Genomic DNA, 20,626 nt, shown 5'->3' with positions numbered 1-20,626 from the left:
AACTCCTGGCCCCTCAACTGTGTTTTTAACATGTGCATTCTTACTGGATGGACACCAAAGAAAGTAAAGAGTGGTGTGCAAGATGATTCCACTTTTGTTTCAGCTTTCTAGGGACCAGTAAATTTTGTAGGTTTCTATAAAAGCACAAATCTTTGATTATGTACATAACTTTTTCTGTGCAGTAGGAAATGTAGATAGTATACTCACCTCTTCTTATGTAGTTGGGTATACTTGACAAGGACAAAATATGAGCTTTTGAAGAGTTTCTGAAAATTATGGCCCTATTGGCTAATAGTTTCTACTATTCTTCTAATAGCTACTACTTAGGTGTGTCTATGTAGGACATTTTTATTCCTGGTCCAAGATTAAAGTGGCCATGAAAATAGTCAACCTTATTTGCAGATAGGCCAATGATGAGTTTTACTTCCTGAAGACCTTTTGTATTAGGAGGAAAAACACACCCAATTCAATACTGAGGTAGGTAATAAGCAGGAACAAGAGAAATACAAAACCCTCTAGCATCTCACCTCTGTCTATTTTGACCTGTATCTCAGTACTCTGAAAGTGGTCCAAGCAGCTGCCCTTCACATACCACTGTGATTTTGCATTGTGCTCTCAAGTTAGCTTATCCACTGGTTTTGTAGAATTAAGTTCATATCCTTACTGAATGGTTACTCTTCTTTTGTTTTCTTCTGAATCTTGTGACTATATCAATAATTGCATATCATTTATACACATAAATGAGCCTACTATCTTATGACTACAGAGAAGAAACTGTATTTGTCTATTTTCAGTGGTAACTCAACCCATGCATTATATAACTCCTTGAAAGAAATACATCTAGACATATTAGATGTATTTCTAAAATTGGAAAAATTAATACATTTAAACTTCTATTTTGTCAAGTAAGGCTAGATGTATTATCTTATTACCAAGATGAAGGAATTTGTTATGGATAGCATATTATGAAGGAACATTTTATGGATTACATACTACTATTATCAGCAGCAGGAAAAAAGCCTGAATTTGAACAATTAAGAGCCTTGAAGATTATGGCTGTCACAGATTAGGTATTCACAAGACACTAGGCTTAAGCCACAGGGAATTTTACAGACTATGTGGCCTTTTCATATACCTGCCTGGTAAGAAGACATGCCAAATCAGATACCAAATATCAGCACAAAACCAATTCCAAGAGATATGGAACTGAAAGATTCTAGAGTGAGAAATGGAGGCTAGAGAGCACTTGAATCTAACAAACTGTGGACTCCAACATCTGTCCTTCAAATTCTGAGGGAAGTTCCAACAGAAGTAGATTGTTGATGAGTACGTTAATCTTTAATTCTCTTTTAAATCCACCCATAAAGTACATGTATGAATGTTCTGTGGGCTCAAACCCACCTACACTTGGCCAGGTTTCACCAGCTGCTCACACCAGTAAACGTAGCTACTCCCAAGATTAAGATCTGAGGATTCTGGTTCAAAGCCAGCCTAGACAGGAAAGTTTGGGAGACTCTTATCTTCACTTAATTACCAAAGGAGCTGGAAGTCAAATTGTGGCTCAAGTGGTAGAGTGCTAAGAGAGAAAAAGGTTCGGGACAGCACCCAAGTCCTGAGTTCATGCTCTAGGGCTCTCTCTCTCTCTCTCTCTCTCTCTCTCTCTCTCTCTCTCTCTCTCACATACACACACACACACACACACAGTCTCTCTCTCTCTCACACACACACACACAAATTCTCTCTCTCTCTCAGCCTTTCTCCTATCTTTCAAAGTGCTTATGTTTAAAATCAGTATGATTCAAGTTAGAAAAAAGCTTCCTCCCCACTGCTCAGAATCTACACATATTAAAATGCTACCAGTTTTCCATTTATCTCTTTCTCTCCTTTCCACCGCTTCTGAAATGTCTAATTTAATGTCTTAGAACAGAGTTCATATTCTTTTATATTAGAATTGTCTTTCCATTAACAAAGTTGGAAAAGCTCTTGAATTCAAAAGTCCTATTGGCAGCAAAGATGGACAACAGACGGCCACCAGAAATCAAGAGCCCTAAAGGTAGATTACTCTGCAGAGCCATGCTGATAAGAGTTCTATTTTGGGATACCCTAAAAACTCTCCACCTAATGTAAAAATTTAACAGGCAGTTCAGAGAAGAACAGTTATCAAAACCTGATTCTCTGTCCAGAGAAAAATATAATACTTTTCACTCCTCACAGACATGCAAAAATACAAATACTTCAATAGCTGACAGCAGCTTAATTTCAAAATTAAATAAATAAAAGAACAATCAGCATAATGTAACCCTTCTATTAATTACAATAAAAAATTTAAAAAAAAAGAACAATCAGCACAAAATGAGCTTTCCTATAATCAGTTCAACATAGTTTAACATGGTCTTTAAAATCTGGTTGCTTTGGACAGGAATTTGGCCTAGTGGTAGAGTGCTTGCCTAGCATGTACAAAGACCTGGGTTTGACTCCTTAGTACCACATATATAGGGGAAAAAAGCCAAAACTGGTACTGTGGCTCAAGTGGTAGAGGACTAACTTTGAGAAGGCCCAAGGACAGTGCTCAGGCCCTGGGTTCAAGCCCCAAGATTGGCATTAAAAAATTAAGGAAAATTGGTTGCTTAGCTGGGTATGGTTGTTGCATGCCTATAATCCCAGCATGGCAAAGTATGAGGCAGAAAAATTGCCAGTACAAGGTAAGCTAGGAAACTCAATAAGAATCTGTCTCAAAAGATAAACAAAAAAAGCTTTTGTAGAAATAATTATTATAGACTACTTCATTACCAAATACAACTTATAATGGGTAATTTAGCTAAGATTTAAGTTCCTCCTAGCTTTAAAATAACTTTCAGCTGAACATTCAGAAACATTAACCATAAATTTATAACTGCCCAATTAATACAATATGTGCTATTGCCAAGGTCTCCTGTGTAGATTAAAGGTGCTGAGTCTTCTTTCAACAGTAAAGACATTTATATTATAATATACAGATCAAGTGTATCTGAGATCTGCTTATCACTGACAAAGTTACACAAGAGATTCCAGTTCATGTTGACAGAAATTACATAAACTAGATTTAAAGTGCTGTATTAGAAATAAAGAAAAACTAAAAATTCATGGCATTTTTAGGTAATATAATTAAGCATTTGATTTTTTTAAGATTTGACACTAAAAATGATAAAAAGCACATATAGTATTATTATTCTCCAATTGTATTTTACTCTTTTCATTTTACGAAGACCGTCTTTTTCAGAGAATGGCAGCTAGCTGGTCACAGTCATGCTTGAGATATCTGTATTCAACCATAGACCTCAGAAGCTACTACACCCACTAATTTTCTAAAAAAACTTTTTTATGTTCAATATGACCATCATCCCAGGAACTCCATTAAATCACAACTTATTTATCTATCTTCTTTAGAACTGCACATGCTCATTTTACATACTTTTAACATTTGTAATCAACTACAGAAGTTGACAGAAATAGAGGTATACTGGCTAATGATCGAGATGTGTACAGTGGAACAGTAAACATCACTAAATATGACTATAACCCTTCCTTATCAACCCAAAAGTGGACCATTGAGTAGCCAATAGAAAAAAGGCTATTGAAAAAAGGGACTCCCTCTCTAAAGATCTGTCATTTTCAAAAATTTGAAAGGAACTTGAGTAATTAATTTATAACTTTGTTTTCCACTATGTACCATAAGGACACCTAACTAAGAATTAGTGTCTTACATAACAGAATGGCATTTGCAGGATGTAATATTAAAATGACAGTACTGAGGTCGATTGCTGCAGACTGTTAAGACTCTTTGTGTATTCACTGGTTACATCTTAATAATGTATTTTAGACATTGGTCCAATAACATAGAAAGAAGAAAAACATCGGGAAGTTTATCTCATTCACTGTTCAGAGATAAAAAAGGTTAACATTCTTTCCATTGTTTCCCATAGGTAAGTCCTTGTTCACAATGAAATCTGATGGTGATTACATCCTGGCATTTTCCCATACTACTGTATGAAGAGGATGCTGAAGGCCATCACTATACAGCACACTGCAACATATGGACTCTTTCGTTCACCTGTTGAGAAACAGACAGTCATCTTGATTACATGAGTGGCTCATATGGGCGTGCTAAAGTCATGAATATGGGAGAGAGACAGATAACCAGGAAGACAGTTCTTCCTTATGAGGGCCATACATGAAATGTAACATAAAAAAACAGTTCAACATAGAATAAAACTGATTTTTAAGACAACCTAATTTTCCTTAGAAAATCTGGAGTGCACCATTCCTATACAATTGCATTATCTTGAATATTAAAAAATATCATGCAGAGCCAGGTTTCAGTGGCTCATGTCTGTAATTTAGCTACTCAGGAGGCTGAGAAATGAGGATCTTGGTTCAAGGCCTGCCTGGGCAGGAAAGTCCACAAAAATCTTAGTTTTCAACAACCACTAAAAAGCCAGAAATGATGCGCAAAATGGTAGAGTAGAAATTTGAAGCATCAGAGCTCAGGGACAGTGCCTAGACTCTGCGTTCAAGTCCCAGAACAAACAAAACAACAACAAAAACAACTCATGCAGAATGTACCACAGAGACGACATTTTTTGAGTATTTAAAATTTTTGAGTATTTAGCATTAGTAATGTAGAATTGAAAAAAATAAAACCGAACAGTTTTATGAGCTAATTATCTTAATTGTTTAAGGAATGCTTATACTTAGGACTTTATACAATGTTAATCTGCACTGGCTTATGAAATTGTCTTGGAAATAGAGCCAATGACTGTATGGTTTCACAGTAGCCTCTTTATCATTCAGCACATTCCATAACTACTTCTGGAAAATGCCAATTTTTTAAAATTTAAATTTAACTTTTTATTGTTATTATAAAGGTGATATACCAAAGAGTTACAGTTACATAAATCAGGTAGTAACTACAATTCCTTTTGAACAATGTCATCCCTTCCCATGCTTTCTCCCAGTTTTTCTCTCCCATTTTCATCCACAGTTGTATAGTTCATTTTTAACATAATATCTAGTGTGTACAACTGCTGGGAAAATGCCCATCTTAACCAATCTTTAACAAAAACTTTAAAGGTCATTTTCATTTCCAGACCTTTCTCACTGATCTCACATTCACGTTTTATTAGTAAATTTTTATCAAGGCACTATTCCCAATAGTGAAATTATGGGATCAGGTTAGGTTTTGATCAATAGGCGAAGGTAATGAAAATGCAGCACAAATATACACAATGAGGTTCTATTCAACCATTAAGGAGAATGAAATTATGCCTGTCTCTAGAAAATAAGTGGAATCATCATGGTGTGTGTAATAAGCTGGTCCTAACAAGATAAACTGGGGGCAAAATCCAAAATAAGACAACCAAGATTATAATAGTAAAAGGGGATACTGTCACAGACACAGAAGGGGAAAGAACAAAAGGGAGGAAGAAGAGAAAAAACAAAAGCAAAGGGAGGGTGAGTATGAAAAATACACTAAATATATACACACACATATTTGGAAGTATCATTGTGAAATCTTAGTATGTACAATTTGATGTGCTAGTAAAAAGGAAAATAACTTAAATATTATCTCTAAACAACTGTTTCCTCAAAAAAAAGTCACAGAAATATCACCTATCCACTAAAAAAATAAATATTTGGTGCTTTTCTCAAAGTTTTCTTTTTTAATGCATATTTAACCTTTGGTTACAGAAAAAAATAGAGAGTAAGTGCTTTGGTAATACTACAACTTGAATTGGAAAAAAAAGGCTTTCATAACTTAACAATACACTGGACTACCATTTTAAGCAATGTTAATTCTTTTGGGGTAAAAAAAACACAAGATCTCACAGAATATCAAACACTTCATATATAAATTTCAGGTAGGTGCCATAAACAAGCATGTTACTCTTGTTAGAGCTAGATATTCTCATTATTTAGGACAGTCTAACTCATTATCTAGAGGAAGTAATTAATAACATCCTAAGTTTTCCATGTGATGAAAGTAATTTTTTGGAATTTCTTTTCTTCTTCATCCTCAAACTTAGAAGTGCTATAATTTACATATGGCTTTCATTTTCCTGTTTTTAATTTTCTTAAAAGAGATTGCCATGTGGTAGAGCTAAACATTTTGGGCTGTACTTGAATAAAAATGTTCCTTCTTGTCCAGTCTTAGGTCTGTGGAAGTGAATGTAAAACAGTTGCTGTAATGTGATGTGTAACATGATAAAATGATTTGGCTAGGGCTCTTCTCATTAAAATTGCATCCTTTCTTTGTGGATATATTGTGTGTCAAGAAGAGAGGAGCATGTGCTTGGGAAAGCAGCATATCAGCATCAACATTTTTGGAGATACTTTGCCAAAATAAAAAGCTAATGTTTTCACATAAGAATGAATACTTTAGATCTATTCAACTAATGGCATTCAAACAATCAAGAGAGAACTGGAAATATAAATGAACAGCAATAGCAATAAAAAAGGGGAAGATTTATTACTAGGTATAAAAATAGATACTGTAGAAAATCATTAAGGAAGCTACAGATTTAATGTCGCCAACTTTATTGTTGGTGGTGGTGGTGATTTGGAAATAGAGATTGGAGCATCTTTCTGTCTCAGCAGGCTTGGATTTTACTCTTCTGAGTAGGGAGGATTATGGACATAGACCAATGGCACTTGATTTAAACTTTTATATATGAACAACGCTATATATGAAATAAGGAAGGGAAGGGGGGGGAAACAAGATTGGGAGGGGTGGGGGGGAACAGGGATAAGAACATTAGAAGGGGTATCAATGTGTGAGAAGTAATGCACCGACTATCTGGCGAATGTAACTGTAACCCCGCTATACATTATCTCAACAATTAACAAAAGGCTATGTGGGCTGGCTTCTGATTAGAACTGTACACATTCTTTTATTATATAAAAGAGTTTAAATACCTTAATATTTTCTTAATTAGCAACTTAATGATGAAACTCAGCCTCTTAACATCAGACCTTCTCTGTCATTTTCTCTTGGCCGTTTACTTGAAGTAATTGCTCTAACTCTTCCTTGGCAATGTTTTTATCTTTCTTTTCCAGGGTGACTTGCCTCTGAAGCAAGCAGTTTGGTTTAAATATATTTAGCTATTAGCATTAACTACCAAGGGTGCTATTTTATCTCTATTTTTCTTAATTTCTTTTGAAGTACTTAAGATTTCTTTTGTTATTGTACAGTTTGCAGCTGTTATATGTCTGAGTGCCAGATAATTCTGTACCACAAATCCAGACCAGAGCTTCTGAACTCCAGTACTCCTGGCATGTTGGCTGGGATCATTTATGTTATGCAGGGCTGGCCTTGAACATCTTAGCCATAACCCTGATCTAAAAGCACTATATATACTTACCCTAGTGTTGGCAATAAACATCAGACATGCACAAATGTCTCCTGCCTCTACATGCTTATTTATTATGTTACACTGCTTTTCTTGTACAAGACAAAATGCGATGACAAAGAATAGAGAGTGGATAACTGAGCACATTAGAAACACACTGAATTTCCTAAGAGGTCTGTTTCATAGTCACTACATTACGAAAAGGGTCTTGAAAGAAATACTTTTCTGTGAATCCCATTATCCTTATGCCATCATGTTAAGAATCAGAAAGGTCATCTAATGATGCCATCAGGTTCAGAAAAGGGCTCCTAGATATGTATGACTTCCAGACTTCCACTTGTGTCTCAGTAAATGCTTAATAGAACACACACACACACACACACACACACACACACACACACACACACACACACACACACACACACACACCCCTTTGGCCAGGAGCGGTGGCTATGGCTCACACCTATAATCCTAGCTACTCAGGAGACTGAGATCTGAGGATCAAAGGTCAAAGCCAGCCCAGGCCCTACAAAGTCTTGAGATTCTTATCTCCAATTAAACACTAGAAAATGGGAAGTGGAGCTGTGGCCCAAGGGGTAGACCCAGAAAAAAAAAAAGCCTTGTGAAACTACAATGGCTAACAGTGTAAGATGTTTTAAAGATGTAATAACTATTTTATGCAAAAATTATTTTCAGGTATATTAATCTTCAAATCATTTTCTTTAGAAAAATTTCTCAGTATTTTAACTTTGTAGTCTTCAGTTTGTAAACAAGTTTCTTGTTCTAATTTATTTTGCTGAAAAACAAAATACAGGGAACACAGCTTTTCTAATAAAAGTGACTCTTAAGTTCTCTATCATACTTGAAGAGCCAGGTTTAGATCATTTAGGATTTGTTAAGCTGGCTACCTTTTTTGGGGGTGGGGGGGGAAAGGAATGGCTTGAACTCTGGGCCTGTGAGCTGTCCCTGAGCTTCTCCAGCTCAAGGCTACAGCCCTATCCTCCAGCCATAGCCCCACTTCCCCTTTTCTAGTGATTAACTGGAGACAAGAGTCTCAAGGCTTTGTAGTGCCTGGGCTGGCTTTGAACTATGATCCTCAGATCTCAGTCTCCTGAGTAGCTAGGATTACAGGCATGTGCTACCATGTCTGGCTTAGCTGGCTATCTTGGTGTATAATTTTTTTTTCCTTTTTGCATTATGAAAGCATGACAACTGTACGGAAGAAAAAAAAGTCATGCATAAATTTAACGTTAGATAAGAGTAATAAAACCTGAAAAATGTTTTTTACTCATAAGAATAACTTAAAAGAGGACAAAAATATTATTCATTCTAATCAGTCCAAGTTGGTATAATTATAAATTCCAACCGTATATCTCAAGGAATCAGGCATGTTAAGAAAAGGGTATTGTTATTTCAGAATACTTTAATAAGGGCCAGGAGGTAGGCCTAGTGGTAGAATGCTTGCCTAGCATGCATGAAGACTCAGGTTCGATTCCTTGGTACCACATACATAGAAAAAAGCCAGACGTGGTGCTGAGGCTTGAGTTCTGGCCTTGAGCTCAAACCCAGGATTGGCAAAAACAAACAAAATGCTTTATTTAGTTTGAGTGTACTGTGATGGGAACAGTATTATACGTTTTCATATCTACCTATCTATCTATCCTATCAATCAACATATATATAGTTCTACAAAAGTACATATACTGGGAAGATTGTGCTTTTAAGAACTAACATTTGATTTTTATTACTATGACATAAATAAATTTGTCAACAATCTATAGCTAAAGAAATGGAGAAAGAGTATATATAACACTTACCAATCCTGGCGCACTTCCAAAATATCCCCAACAGCCTGCACAGAATAAAAAAGACCAACAGTGGCTACTGAATACTGAGAAATGCAAATTAGTCCTGCCAATATCATACAAATCAGTAATTATAGACTGACATTTCAGCCTTTATTGCGTTGTTTCACTTCTGAAATGTTGAGCTACCATATATCTGTGAACACAGGATACTATGAACACTAGTCACTGATGTTAAATGCTTTTTATTGTTATATATAGCAAGTATTTTTTTGTAAAAACTTTATATTATGTCCTTTCCTATTACAGTTACATGTGGTTTTTTTTTGGTGGGAAATACACTATGATTTAACCTCTACTGGCTGATAGCTCTGAGAACTCCTTTTATAATGTAGCATGATATAGATGCATACAGACTCCAAAGGAATTTGGGACAGACATTTCTGAATGCAAACTTCATCCTCATGAAAGAATAAAATTTATAACAGTATCAAATATGCTATTGTACGGTTACATAATTCTTATTCACATACACATAGCAAAGAGGTCTGGCCTGTAATTTTCCTGTTGGTTCCTCCTGAATAGCTGGGATAACAGTTGTACTTCACTATGTTCAGCTTTCAATGTTTGAAATGTTTTGTCCAAACTGAACTTGACTCATGATCATCTCTATTTCATCTCCTGATTAATTAAGATTATAGGCCTGAGCTGTTGCACTTGGCTTATATGATAATTATATTAGAAAAGTACAACATAATATCCAAGTATTGCATTCAAATCCCAAATAGATCACTGAGAATAAGCTGAGAACAATGGAAGACAATGTCTATAAAGAGTGTGAAACTACCATGATAACTGAAAAATAATATTTGTTTTAATCTTCGTTCTATGACATAATATATATATATTTCAGTTTATATATTAGATCGGGTTTGAAATTTAGTTTTTAATTTAATAAGACACTCCATGAGTCTGGATTTTGGACTTTTTCTTTTGCCAGTTGCAGCTTGAAGTCAGGTCTGAGCACTGTCCCTGGGCTTCTTTTGCTCAAGGCTAGCACTTTACCACTTGAGCCACAGTGCCAATCCCAGCCTTTTCTGTTTATGTGGTACTGAGGAAGGGAACCCAGGGCTTCATAAATGCTGGGCAAGCACTCTACCACTAAGCCACATTCCTTAGCTCATGCATTTGGACTTCTAAAAAAATTCAAGAAAAACAACAAAGTTATTAGAAAGCAAATTAAAACTAGAACTAAATGATTTAAGCATTTGTATGGCAACTTATATTCAATGTATATAAGAACTGGTTTGGATGATTAGACATCTTAGCAAAACATACCCAGTTTTATTTCTGTCCAGGATGTTGGGTGCCATCGATCGGATATAAGCACATGTACAGATAAGCAGCAAGATTACAGTCAACAGACTCTGAAAATTGAAAATGGCAGACTAAAAAGAGAACACAAAATGAAACAAATTAATATTACAGGAAAAACTGCCTAGTAAAAAAATGCCAGACAAGTCCATATCAAGAAACATACTTTTATTTCTTCAAAAAGGCAAACAATACGTTCAATTACCATATAAAAACTGAATAATTAAGTATTCTGAAAATGTACTTTCTTATGTGTTTTCTGGGTTAAGGAACACAGGAGGGCCATATAAATTGAAAAATCTTAAAATATGGAAAACATAATAAATCCAAGATAGCGTACTCAAGCTGAGCCAGCCTGTAATTACTACAGATGTTCTAAAAGCCCAGACAAGTGACAGCACATTGGGGTCTACTGGCTTTGCCAGTCACTGGATGTATGGCTCCAGTGGATCACTGATTCTTGTCCTCTTTTACAACTGTAATGCTGGTCAGAGACTGCAAAGAACTGAGCATGACTAACATTTTTCAATTTTATTTTATTTTTCTGGGTTAAGTATTTAACCATACCATACTTCTGGTATCCTGACAAATACTAGGCTAGTACATATTGATGTAAGAAAATCACCTGCTTTTCCTTCTGACTAACTTAGAAGAGTCAAAAGTGGACTCAAGGGTGTTTGAAAAAGGAGAGGGGTTGAATGCATATTTTGGCTATGATAAACAATGCTGCAATGAACATGTTTATGGTGGTAGCTTTAGTGTGTCAAGTTTTGTGCTCAATTGGATAAATGGAATGGTTTGATCATAGGGAAGCTCTATGCTTAGTCTTTTGAGGAAATTCCATGCTGTTTTTGAGTGGTTGAACAAGTTTACATCCCCATCAACAATGTAGTCGTGTTGGCCACATCCCCACCAGCATCTGTTGGGGTGAGACAGAAACTCAATGTTATTCTGATTTACATTTTTCTTTTATGGCCAGAGAAGTTGAACATCACTTTATGTGTCTTTTGGTCATTCTTACTTCTGAGCAGTCTCACTTTAAGTCATTAGCCCTTTTACGAATTGGGTTGTTTTGAAATGAACTCCAAGAAATGGAAATTAAGAGGTTTTTTTTGTTTGTTTGTTTGTTTTTTGGGGTGTGTGTGGGGGTGTGTGGGGGTGTTTCTTCTTCAGTTTTACCCCCATTTGTTGCTGTTTTTATTTCTGTACTTTTTGTTTTGTATGCAAGTTTATCTGTTTTGGGGAGGGTAACGGGAAGGATAGAAATGGTGACAAAAAGGGCAAATTAATTCAGCAATATGAGACTGTGTTGAAAATGTACTGTACAACTTGCAAAAGAGGGAGGTCAGGGGCAAAAACTGGGGGAGAAATAGGGAAGAGTTGACACTGTTTAAAAGGAAATGTATTTACTACCTAACCTATGTAACTGTAACCACTCTATATATCACCTTTACAATAAAAACAAATATAATAATTTTTTTAAAAGGAGAGGGAATAGAAACATGGAGGGGGTGGAAAATGTGTGCATGCAAGGAAAAGGACCACACTGAAATACTCTTGTAAATAGATACTATTCAAACGTTTAAAAAAGAACAAGTAACAACAAAGAATCCCTCAAGTTAAGAGTCATCTTTTTGAGGAATCCATCTTCACTCCCATCTTGTATTTCTTAGACAAGTCTTCTTTCCCTTTCCTTTTTTTTTTTGAGATAAGCTGTTGCTATCTAACCCAGGGTGGCTTTAAATTTGCACTTGTGCTCCAGCCTCCAAGTGCTGGGTATATAGATATATGCTATCTGCCGGGCCCTGGAACTCTTGTAGATGTTCCTGATAGGTGGAAGTGCAAATAAGATATTTTTAAATAATAAAATGATATTTTAAGTAAGGAAATATTATTGCACATAATGAAAATGTTTCATTATTTCTCCATATAAATCATTTACAGTAACTAGAAAGAAATGTCTCCTTAGTGAAATCAGAACTTTGTTAAAAATCAAGGATGAATAACAGTTATAAAATAATTCAAAAGAGGCAAAATTACTTACTTGCAAGTATGAGTGCTTATCTGAAAAGTCCAAAAGAATCTAGTGAAAAATGACTATAGACTTAAAGGGAACTAATCATGGTGGCTAAGTAGAATTAAAATATTTACATCAACAGTTTTCATAATTATATTATCACTTAATTGAAAGATTATTTTCCAATAATCTTTAGAACAAAAATGACTTAAGTACACTGCTTTCATAAAGAAAATAAAACTTTACAGGAGAAAGCAGGAATAGAACTGAACCACCATGGGGACAATCTAGATGCACAAAGAATACAGAACAGACTCCAGATGAGACAGAAACACGAGGGGAAAATACTCCCAGAAACACGGGGGGAAAATACTCCCAGAAAACAGGAACTTCTATGTTTGGAGAATAATAAAAGATACTGTACGCAAAAGGTTCCTGCAAAGAAATTTACCAAGTGGGTTTGTCATCTTCCTAATACTTTCTAAGTTTAGAATTTGGTTAGACGATCTCTCTCATCCAGTGAATATCTTATACAATATGGTTAAATGATATAACCCACAAATTTCTTACTATGTTTGCAGCTGATGATAAAATGAGTATATGGAAGATCCTCTTACCCTTCTTTTTACCTTCATATGTTTGAAGTACTTTATAATAAAAGATAAAAAGGCCCTTGAGAACACACCTATTATTAAAGTGAACTGTATGTATACATACATTTGCCTGTGTGCTGTCATTTACAAATGAAAACCATTTACAAGTACAAAATAAATGACAAATACAACTTTGTTCTAGGGCTTTAAGACTCCAAAATTTAAACAAATAATCTTGGATGGTAAAGCCTTTTAAATGTACTTAAGACTGGTCAAAAGAGTGTTTCTATGTTATGGACATTAGCCTGTCACCTATCACATTCCTCGTAATGCTTTGCATCTGTTCATTGGTATAAAACTGTAGTTTCAAGGGAAAAACAGGATGAGTGGGAGAGGGTGGGGGGTAGGGAAAGTGGGAGAAAAACATGGGAAGGGGTAAAAATACTCAAAAAAGTAATGTGCCCACTACCTGATAAATGTTAACCATAACCTTTCTATACATCACCCTGACAAAAAAATTAAAAAGAATAAAAAACAGCACCCCCCCCAAAAAAAACCCTGTAGTTTCAGGGTTAGATAAAAACAGATGTTCCTGTTCAGAAAAAAAAAAAAGGAAAAGAGGAATTTCAGTACAAAAATGTCACTAAAGATAGAAAGCCAAAGAAACAAGTCTACCTAATCATAAAATAGATAATAGAAGAGGTGGTAAGAAAGTAAAATTCATTAAGTTTAATTTATTTTTATATTTTTGTGGGTCATGGGGCTAGAACTGGGCCTGGGTTCTGTCCCTGAGCTCTTCAGCTCAAGTCTACTGCCCTACCCTTGAGCCAAGCCCCATTTCCCATTTTCTAGAGGTTAATTGGAGATAAGCGTCTCAGGTCCTTCTGTGCCCCATCTGGCTTTGAACCCAGATCCTCAGATCTCTGCCTCCCGAGTAGCTGGGATTATAAGCATGAGCCGCTGCACCCCATTGAGTTTAAATTTTTAACCCTAATTTAATCCATGAACTCTTTTCCAAGGGACTGTGCTTTTTTTCATTGTATTTTTTTTACAATCGAGGCAATGTATAGAGGGTTACAGTTACATTCGCCAGATAGTGTACTTCTCACACATTGATACCCCTTTTATGTTTTTGTCCACATTTCCCTCCCCCCACCTCTCAATCATTTTGTTTTTCCCCCTTCCCTTTCCTATTTCAAAAAAAACAACTAAATGTATATATAATATACCAGGTAACAAAGTCAGATACCAGTAACAATATGAGAAGGCTGGGAGTTTGGCCTAGTGGTAGAGTGCTTGTCTAGCATGCATGAAGACTCCTGGGTTCGATTCCTTGATACCACATACATAGAAAAAAGCCAGAAATGGTGCTATGGCTCAAGTAGTAGAGCTCTAGCCTTGAGAAAACCCAAGGACAGTGTTCATACCCTGAGCCCAAGCCCAGGACTGGCAAAAAAAATAAATAAATAAATAAAAAAAATAAAAATATGAGATTAATGAAAGGACAACAAAGGAGAAGAAAAATAATACAGTCCATTAAGAACAACAATCACTCAAGATAAAGCTCTTGTTTCTATATCCTAGAGACCCTTTCATTTAGCAAGGGACTGTTTTTTTTTTTTCTATATGATAATTATCCTTGACAGATTAGTGAATGATTCATTCCTTTAGCCTTCATTTGAGCTACCTGCTCTATGAATTCATCCCTGTCTTCACTTTATGCTTAGGTCTACAATTGTCATCACTATTTCTCTGAAATTCTTATCAGACCTTTGCAATATTAAACAGAATGGTATATAGTAGTCACTGAAAATCGGCAAATGAACAATGTACATATGAACAAATGTGAGAGCATAAATTCCAAATTAACAATGGACATTATTTAAAAAAAACATAGATCAGTGTTGAACACAACATTTTGTTAATTGCTCAATGGAACTTCTATATATTCTTTCAATTTATATTCATCAAAGATACCTCTAAAAATGAATGAGAAAAATTCCTTAGGTTTATGCGTAGAGCCTAAGTTTTAGGAAAAATAAAGGCTGATACAATTTCCTAGTATTCATATCTCTATTATCCCTGGAGCCCAAATATACTATTTCATTTTCACAAGGACCTTCTATTACCCCTCTCAACTGCAGACCTACCACGTCATAAGTACTCAAGAGCGTGCTTTAAATAACTTATGCTACTACACTGGGTTATTTTAACAAAACCAAAAGAAAATAAATTTGATGACTCAAATACTCTGAATAAGCATTCTGAAGTAAACCATATTTAATTTCTCAAAAGTTAGTAAAGACCAATCAATGAAAAGCTTAATTCTTTGAACACTGAGTTATTACAGTCTTACCAACCTTTAAAAATTCTCTGATGTCAAGTCCAGTTGAAAAGAGTACCTTTTAATATTTCATCTGTTATCATACATTATTAAGATATTACTTCTAACTATTGATGCAACTTTTGAATGATAAAATTACATTAATAAAATTTTGATACTTGTAAAATAGCAACCTGGCTTTTTTAAAAAATTATAAACTTTTAAATAAAAACACTAAGTCACTCAAGGTAAAGTTTCAAATTAGAAATCTTAGGAAATCATTTGAGACATTACAAAAAGAAAGAGATATCTAAGCAATTGAAAGAAAAACATAAGAAATTTATAAATTAATATTCTAAATATAATTTGCTTACAGATTGCTCAATGGGTTACTATCTACACATAATCTATAGAAAAGATTTAGACCTATAGTATTCTCATTAGAAATGGATCACTTTGGCTCTAGGTAGTTCACAAAATATAGCATTTAACCAATTTATTGTATGAGGGCCTTTGCTATGGATAACAAAGTCTTTCTTGAGGCTTTAAGATTGCTTATGTTGTAAAGCTTTATTGACATATAATTTCTACTAAAAGTCTACATAAATAGACTTTTAAACAAGATCTGCATATTAAAAAACATTAAAATTTTAAGTAGTAGTACCTTTTTTACTTGGAAATTAAAAAGTTATTCCTCTTTAGAGAATGAAAGAAACTCAGATATGAGATCATTGACTTAGTAATGATAAAAATTATATAGCACTAGAAAAAAAATGGGTCAGCTCTTCATTTTCCAACTAGTTTTTACATGTATATGTACAGTGTATTTTACATGCAACAATACTACACACTGTTACTGGTTCTCAGATTTAAAAACATAGAAATAGGGGTCGGGAGTTTGGCCTAGTGGTAGAGTGCTTGTCTAGCATGCAGAAGACCCGGGTTCAATTCCTCAGTATCACATACATAGAAAAAAGCCAGAAGTGGTGCTGAGGCTCAAGTGGTAGAGCTCTGGCATTGAGAAAGTCCAAGGACAGTGGTCAGGCCCTGAGCTCAAGCCTAGGACTGGCAAAAAACAAAACAAAACATCCTCAAACAAACATAGAAATTCAGGAATGTTTGCTTGCAAATGAATATGAAAGCACATACATATATCACTTGCCCAGGACAATGAAGAAATGAGTAAAATGACTATTTCACCTCTTTAGCATCAGTGGCTAACAACTGTAATTCTATTTTTTTGAGAGGGTAAGATTGGGATGATCCACCTTCTAGGCCCGTATGGGTAGACAATCTAACTGATTTTAACAGAAAAGGCTGGGCGGTGCACACCTGTCACCCAGATACAAATATGAAACAGGCAGTTAGCAGTCTAGGCACCTGTCTCTGGCAGGAAACAAGATTTATTTTAAAAATCTAAACATAAGCATTAAGCAAAGTAAAAGCTCTTAAGTTCAAGAACAGTTACTACTCCTCTCCTGATGGGCAATTTATCCTTGAGTAAAGTCAACATTTTTACATTTACTTGTTAGTTTCATTTGTTAAACATGCATTTAATCTCACTGGTCCTGTTTCAAAGATGTCTGGAAACCATTTCTACTTATATTTTCTACTTCAGAACTTTCCATTATCACAAATGAAGCTTCTGCTTAGAGTAGAAGCATCTCAGCTCTGTTCTAAACTGGCAACACTGGTGGTAACTTGTAGTTCAATTATTAGTGTTAAAAGTACAGTCAAAATAATCATTACAGTTTAAAAAGTGAGTCTACATAGGTTCTTGATAAAAATCATTCTCAAGAAAAGATATTCTCAAGGACAAAGAGCAAATATTGGCATAAAACATGGTTACTTTGGCCTTACACGTAGGAAAAGACAAAGACATATTAATAAAATGAAAAAAAAAAACCCAACACAGTCAACAAAACTTTCTGAATACTGGGCACCAGATATTGCATAAATCATAGCTGCATACTAGATTTTGGAGCTTTAATAAACAGCCAATACCCTAAATCTTGTCTTAACCCATGTGAAATTTAGAGAAACTAAATTTCTTAAAGATATTACGTTTTTTTTTTTTTTTTTGCCACTCTTGGGCTTGGGCTCAGGGCTTGAGCGCTGTCCTTGGACTTTCTCAAGGCTAGAGCTCTACCACTTGAGCCTCAGCACCACTTCCAGCTTTTTGCTATGTATATGGGGTACCGAGGAATCGAACCCGGGTCTTCGTGCATGGTAGGCAAGCACTCTACCACTAGGCCAAACTCCTGGCCCAAAGATATTACTTGTAAAGTTAAAAAGCACTTTGTTAGTGAATCAATCTCCAACATCACAATTCTATTATCCAAAGTTGTTTCTCAGAATTCTTTATGGGCACTTGAGGTCAACACTAACTTTGTATTAGGGTATTGGTCTTATGTGGCCATAGAACTATACACTCTATACAAAACTTACTTTCTACTTAAAGTTACTATAAATGATCAGCATTGTGCATGATACAAAGGCCACAGGATTTGGTAATGAGAGGTGGACTTATTAAGCTTAAATCTTAATTTTCTTACATATAAGCAATGTAGTACTGGCAGTACATTTTGTCTTTTCTTTTCCCCAGGTGTAAAATATGGCCAGTAGTAGCTCTAACAAAGCTCTGCTAAGCTTCTGTTTTGTTAAAGTATTTAAAAATTAAAATTTATGAAAACATTTTAAAAAACTCAACAGTATATAAAAGTATTAAACGATCATGGTCTCCATTTGTACAGACATTACCAGTCACTTATATATCCTCCCACAGCCATTTTGGACATACAAAAATATATAGTTGGACTTCCGTATCTGTGGTTTGCACATCTATGGATTAAAATTAAAATATTACTGAACAGATGTTTCCTTATTTCATAAGTATACCAGTATAGTATACTTTTATACTATTCTATTACAGAAATAATTTGAAGTACTCTGGAAAATTAGGGCGCAGTGGCTCACTCGTATAATTTTGGTCAAAACCAACAACAAAACCTCAAAACTTGTAAGACCTCATCTGAACTAACAAAGGGTAGGCATGGTGTATGCTTATCATCACAACTACTATGGAAGTGTAAATAGATTAATCCAGGTTGGTCTGAGTATAAATTGTATACTAACTCAAAGTAAGAAAGGAGGGATGGCTCAAGTGGTAGAGTGCATGCTTTTAAGAATAAGGCCTTGACTTCAAATCTCAGTACTGTAAAAGATAATCTGGGGAATTTGTATGAAATATAATGAATATTATGCCATTTTACATAAGGAAGATGAGCAACTATAGATTTGTTATCTTTGGGAAGTGGAAACCAGTCTCCAGGGATGAGGATCTACATTTATGATTGAGGACAATGTATCACTAAGGCTTTTATCCAGTGTTTTTGCTATTTATATGAACACCATGAAGAATTTTGGTATACATAAAGTTTGAGTCCTGGTCTTATTATCTATTAGCTATGTGATCCGAAGCAAGTTAGTCTCCTTGCTCAAATTCCTTCACCTGTAATAATTTATTCAGAAGTTGTCAGGGTTTTAAGACAAGGCTTCTAAATGAAAGCTACTATTGTTACTTTTGTTAAAATAAGCATGGTTGGATATTCTGAAGATTCTTGGATCATAAGTGGTCTTGCTTTCAGCAAGTACATATGATCTTTGAGTTGCACAACGAGTAAACTAAATACCTTCTTCTAGCAAGAGTTAAGAATGAGTCTATTATCCTAAGTTGAAAAAGGACTAAGTTTTTGCACTAAGCTAAATGCTGATTGGTGATATCCTTAAAAACAAGTATATGGTACCATTTGGGGAAAGGGACTGAAATAGAAAGTAAAAGTCTTGCCTAAAGGAATAATGTGCATGTAATCAAGTGCTAAGCTTTTCCAGGGAAGAAACACCTGACTTATGCCCTGATCACATTCAAAGCAACTTATATAAAGCAGGCAAGGTTAAAAATGTAGTTTTGACAGCTAACAGATAAATCTGCTATATGGGATTCTGCAGTAACCTCTGGAAACACACACTTCATAGCTTTTCATCAAAGCAATTCTTAACTTTTGGGGAGGTCACAGATGTGTTTGAGGTGTAATACTATGCACTATGCACCCTTTTCATAAATACTCATAAACCCTAAGGCACATAGATTTAACAAATTCACCTCTAGGACCTGGAGTTGGGGATACTGGCATCTTCCACTACAAAAGTAAATGCTTTCAGACATGCTTTGGCGATTTTTCCTGTTACCACCATCTACTATACTGATAAGGTCAGGCCATCCATCCATGCTGGCTTTAATCTCAGCCTGGCACTTTCTTTTACGATCCTGATTTACATTGCAAGCTTTTCTCAGAGGACTAATCTATAATGGTACAAAACAATCCTCACATGCATAACCATCCACTCCCCTCGCCACAAGTTGCGGGGCCAGACACAACTATGTCAAGTCCACGAAGTTCCCAGAAAGGAACCTTTGCAGCGAACTGGAAATCGCTGAAGCCTGTATCTCTACCTTTAGGGTGGCAACGAAAAGACCACTGATGCAACAGGTGATGTGGAAAGTGTGTCAGCTTAGTGTTGGGGCAACAGACACAACCGAGTGAAACTAAGAGGGCGAGATAAAGGAGGGGGGAAATAAGAAAAAGGAAATGACAGTTTGAAAGTCCAGATGCTCTGTCCCTCAAAAGCCAGGCAATCTATGTAAACGGCAGATTAAAGCAAATTAGCACACTTCCTCTGAGTCTGGCAGGAAAGAGGTTTCCGAGAGCCTCAGCACTGCGCGGCCCCAGGGTTTTCCTGGAAAGGTGGGACGGGATTCTTCAAGGATGGGCGGACTGGGGACACATGGCCCAGCAGCCACAGCACCTTCCCAGCCCCGGGAGGATCAAGCTAGTGAAGGGTCTCCTTAGCCAGCGCATGCAGGGTGGCCGCACAACCTTCCAGCGCTAGCACACATCCCCCGCAGCCCCTCCAAGAAGCCTAGCCGCAACCCAGCAAGACCAAGTTCTTACCATAGTGAGACCGGAGATACCCCAGCCACATCACCCTTCCGGGCCCCAGGCGGAAAAGGCGTGTGCGATCGTCCGGGCTTCTAGCTCACTTCGGCAATCCGATTGGTTTGATTATTT

General features: G+C 35.8%; 1 protein-coding gene and 1 non-coding gene across 2 annotated transcripts; both read right to left on the bottom strand.

Moving 5' to 3' along the window:
• Nucleotides 1-3,797: 3,797 nt before the first annotated feature.
• Nucleotides 3,798-20,581, bottom strand: Tmem167a (transmembrane protein 167A). Its single transcript, XM_090331675.1, has 4 exons — nt 20,510-20,581; nt 10,529-10,638; nt 9,203-9,237; nt 3,798-4,090 (listed from the first exon to the last, which is right to left on the bottom strand). Exons 1-4 carry the CDS (start codon nt 20,510-20,512, stop codon nt 4,020-4,022), a joined length of 219 nt encoding a protein of 72 aa, XP_090187801.1. The 5' UTR covers nt 20,513-20,581; the 3' UTR covers nt 3,798-4,019.
• LOC150064271 (small nucleolar RNA U109) lies at nt 9,515-9,643 on the bottom strand. The gene has a single exon (XR_016535304.1). It is a non-coding gene; the product is annotated as a small nucleolar RNA U109 (small nucleolar RNA).
• Nucleotides 20,582-20,626: the final 45 nt, after the last annotated feature.

This window comes from Megascapheus bottae, chromosome 4 (assembly GCF_031878675.1).
Source record: "Megascapheus bottae isolate mThoBot1 chromosome 4, mThoBot2.hap1, whole genome shotgun sequence".
Classification (NCBI taxonomy): Eukaryota; Metazoa; Chordata; class Mammalia; order Rodentia; family Geomyidae; genus Megascapheus; species Megascapheus bottae.
The sequence above is the reverse complement of the archived record's forward strand: the minus strand, read 5'-3'. Positions and strand labels throughout refer to the sequence as shown.

Bases quoted from the DNA above. Each gene is read 5' to 3' on its own strand.
- Tmem167a (XM_090331675.1), bottom strand. The intron at 9,238-10,528 runs GTATGTTTTGCT...TATTCTGTGCAG, and splicing joins CTGGACAGAAATAAAACTGG to GCTGTTGGGGATATTTTGGA. The intron at 4,091-9,202 runs GTAAGTGTTATA...GTTTCTCAACAG, and splicing joins TTGGAAGTGCGCCAGGATTG to GTGAACGAAAGAGTCCATAT.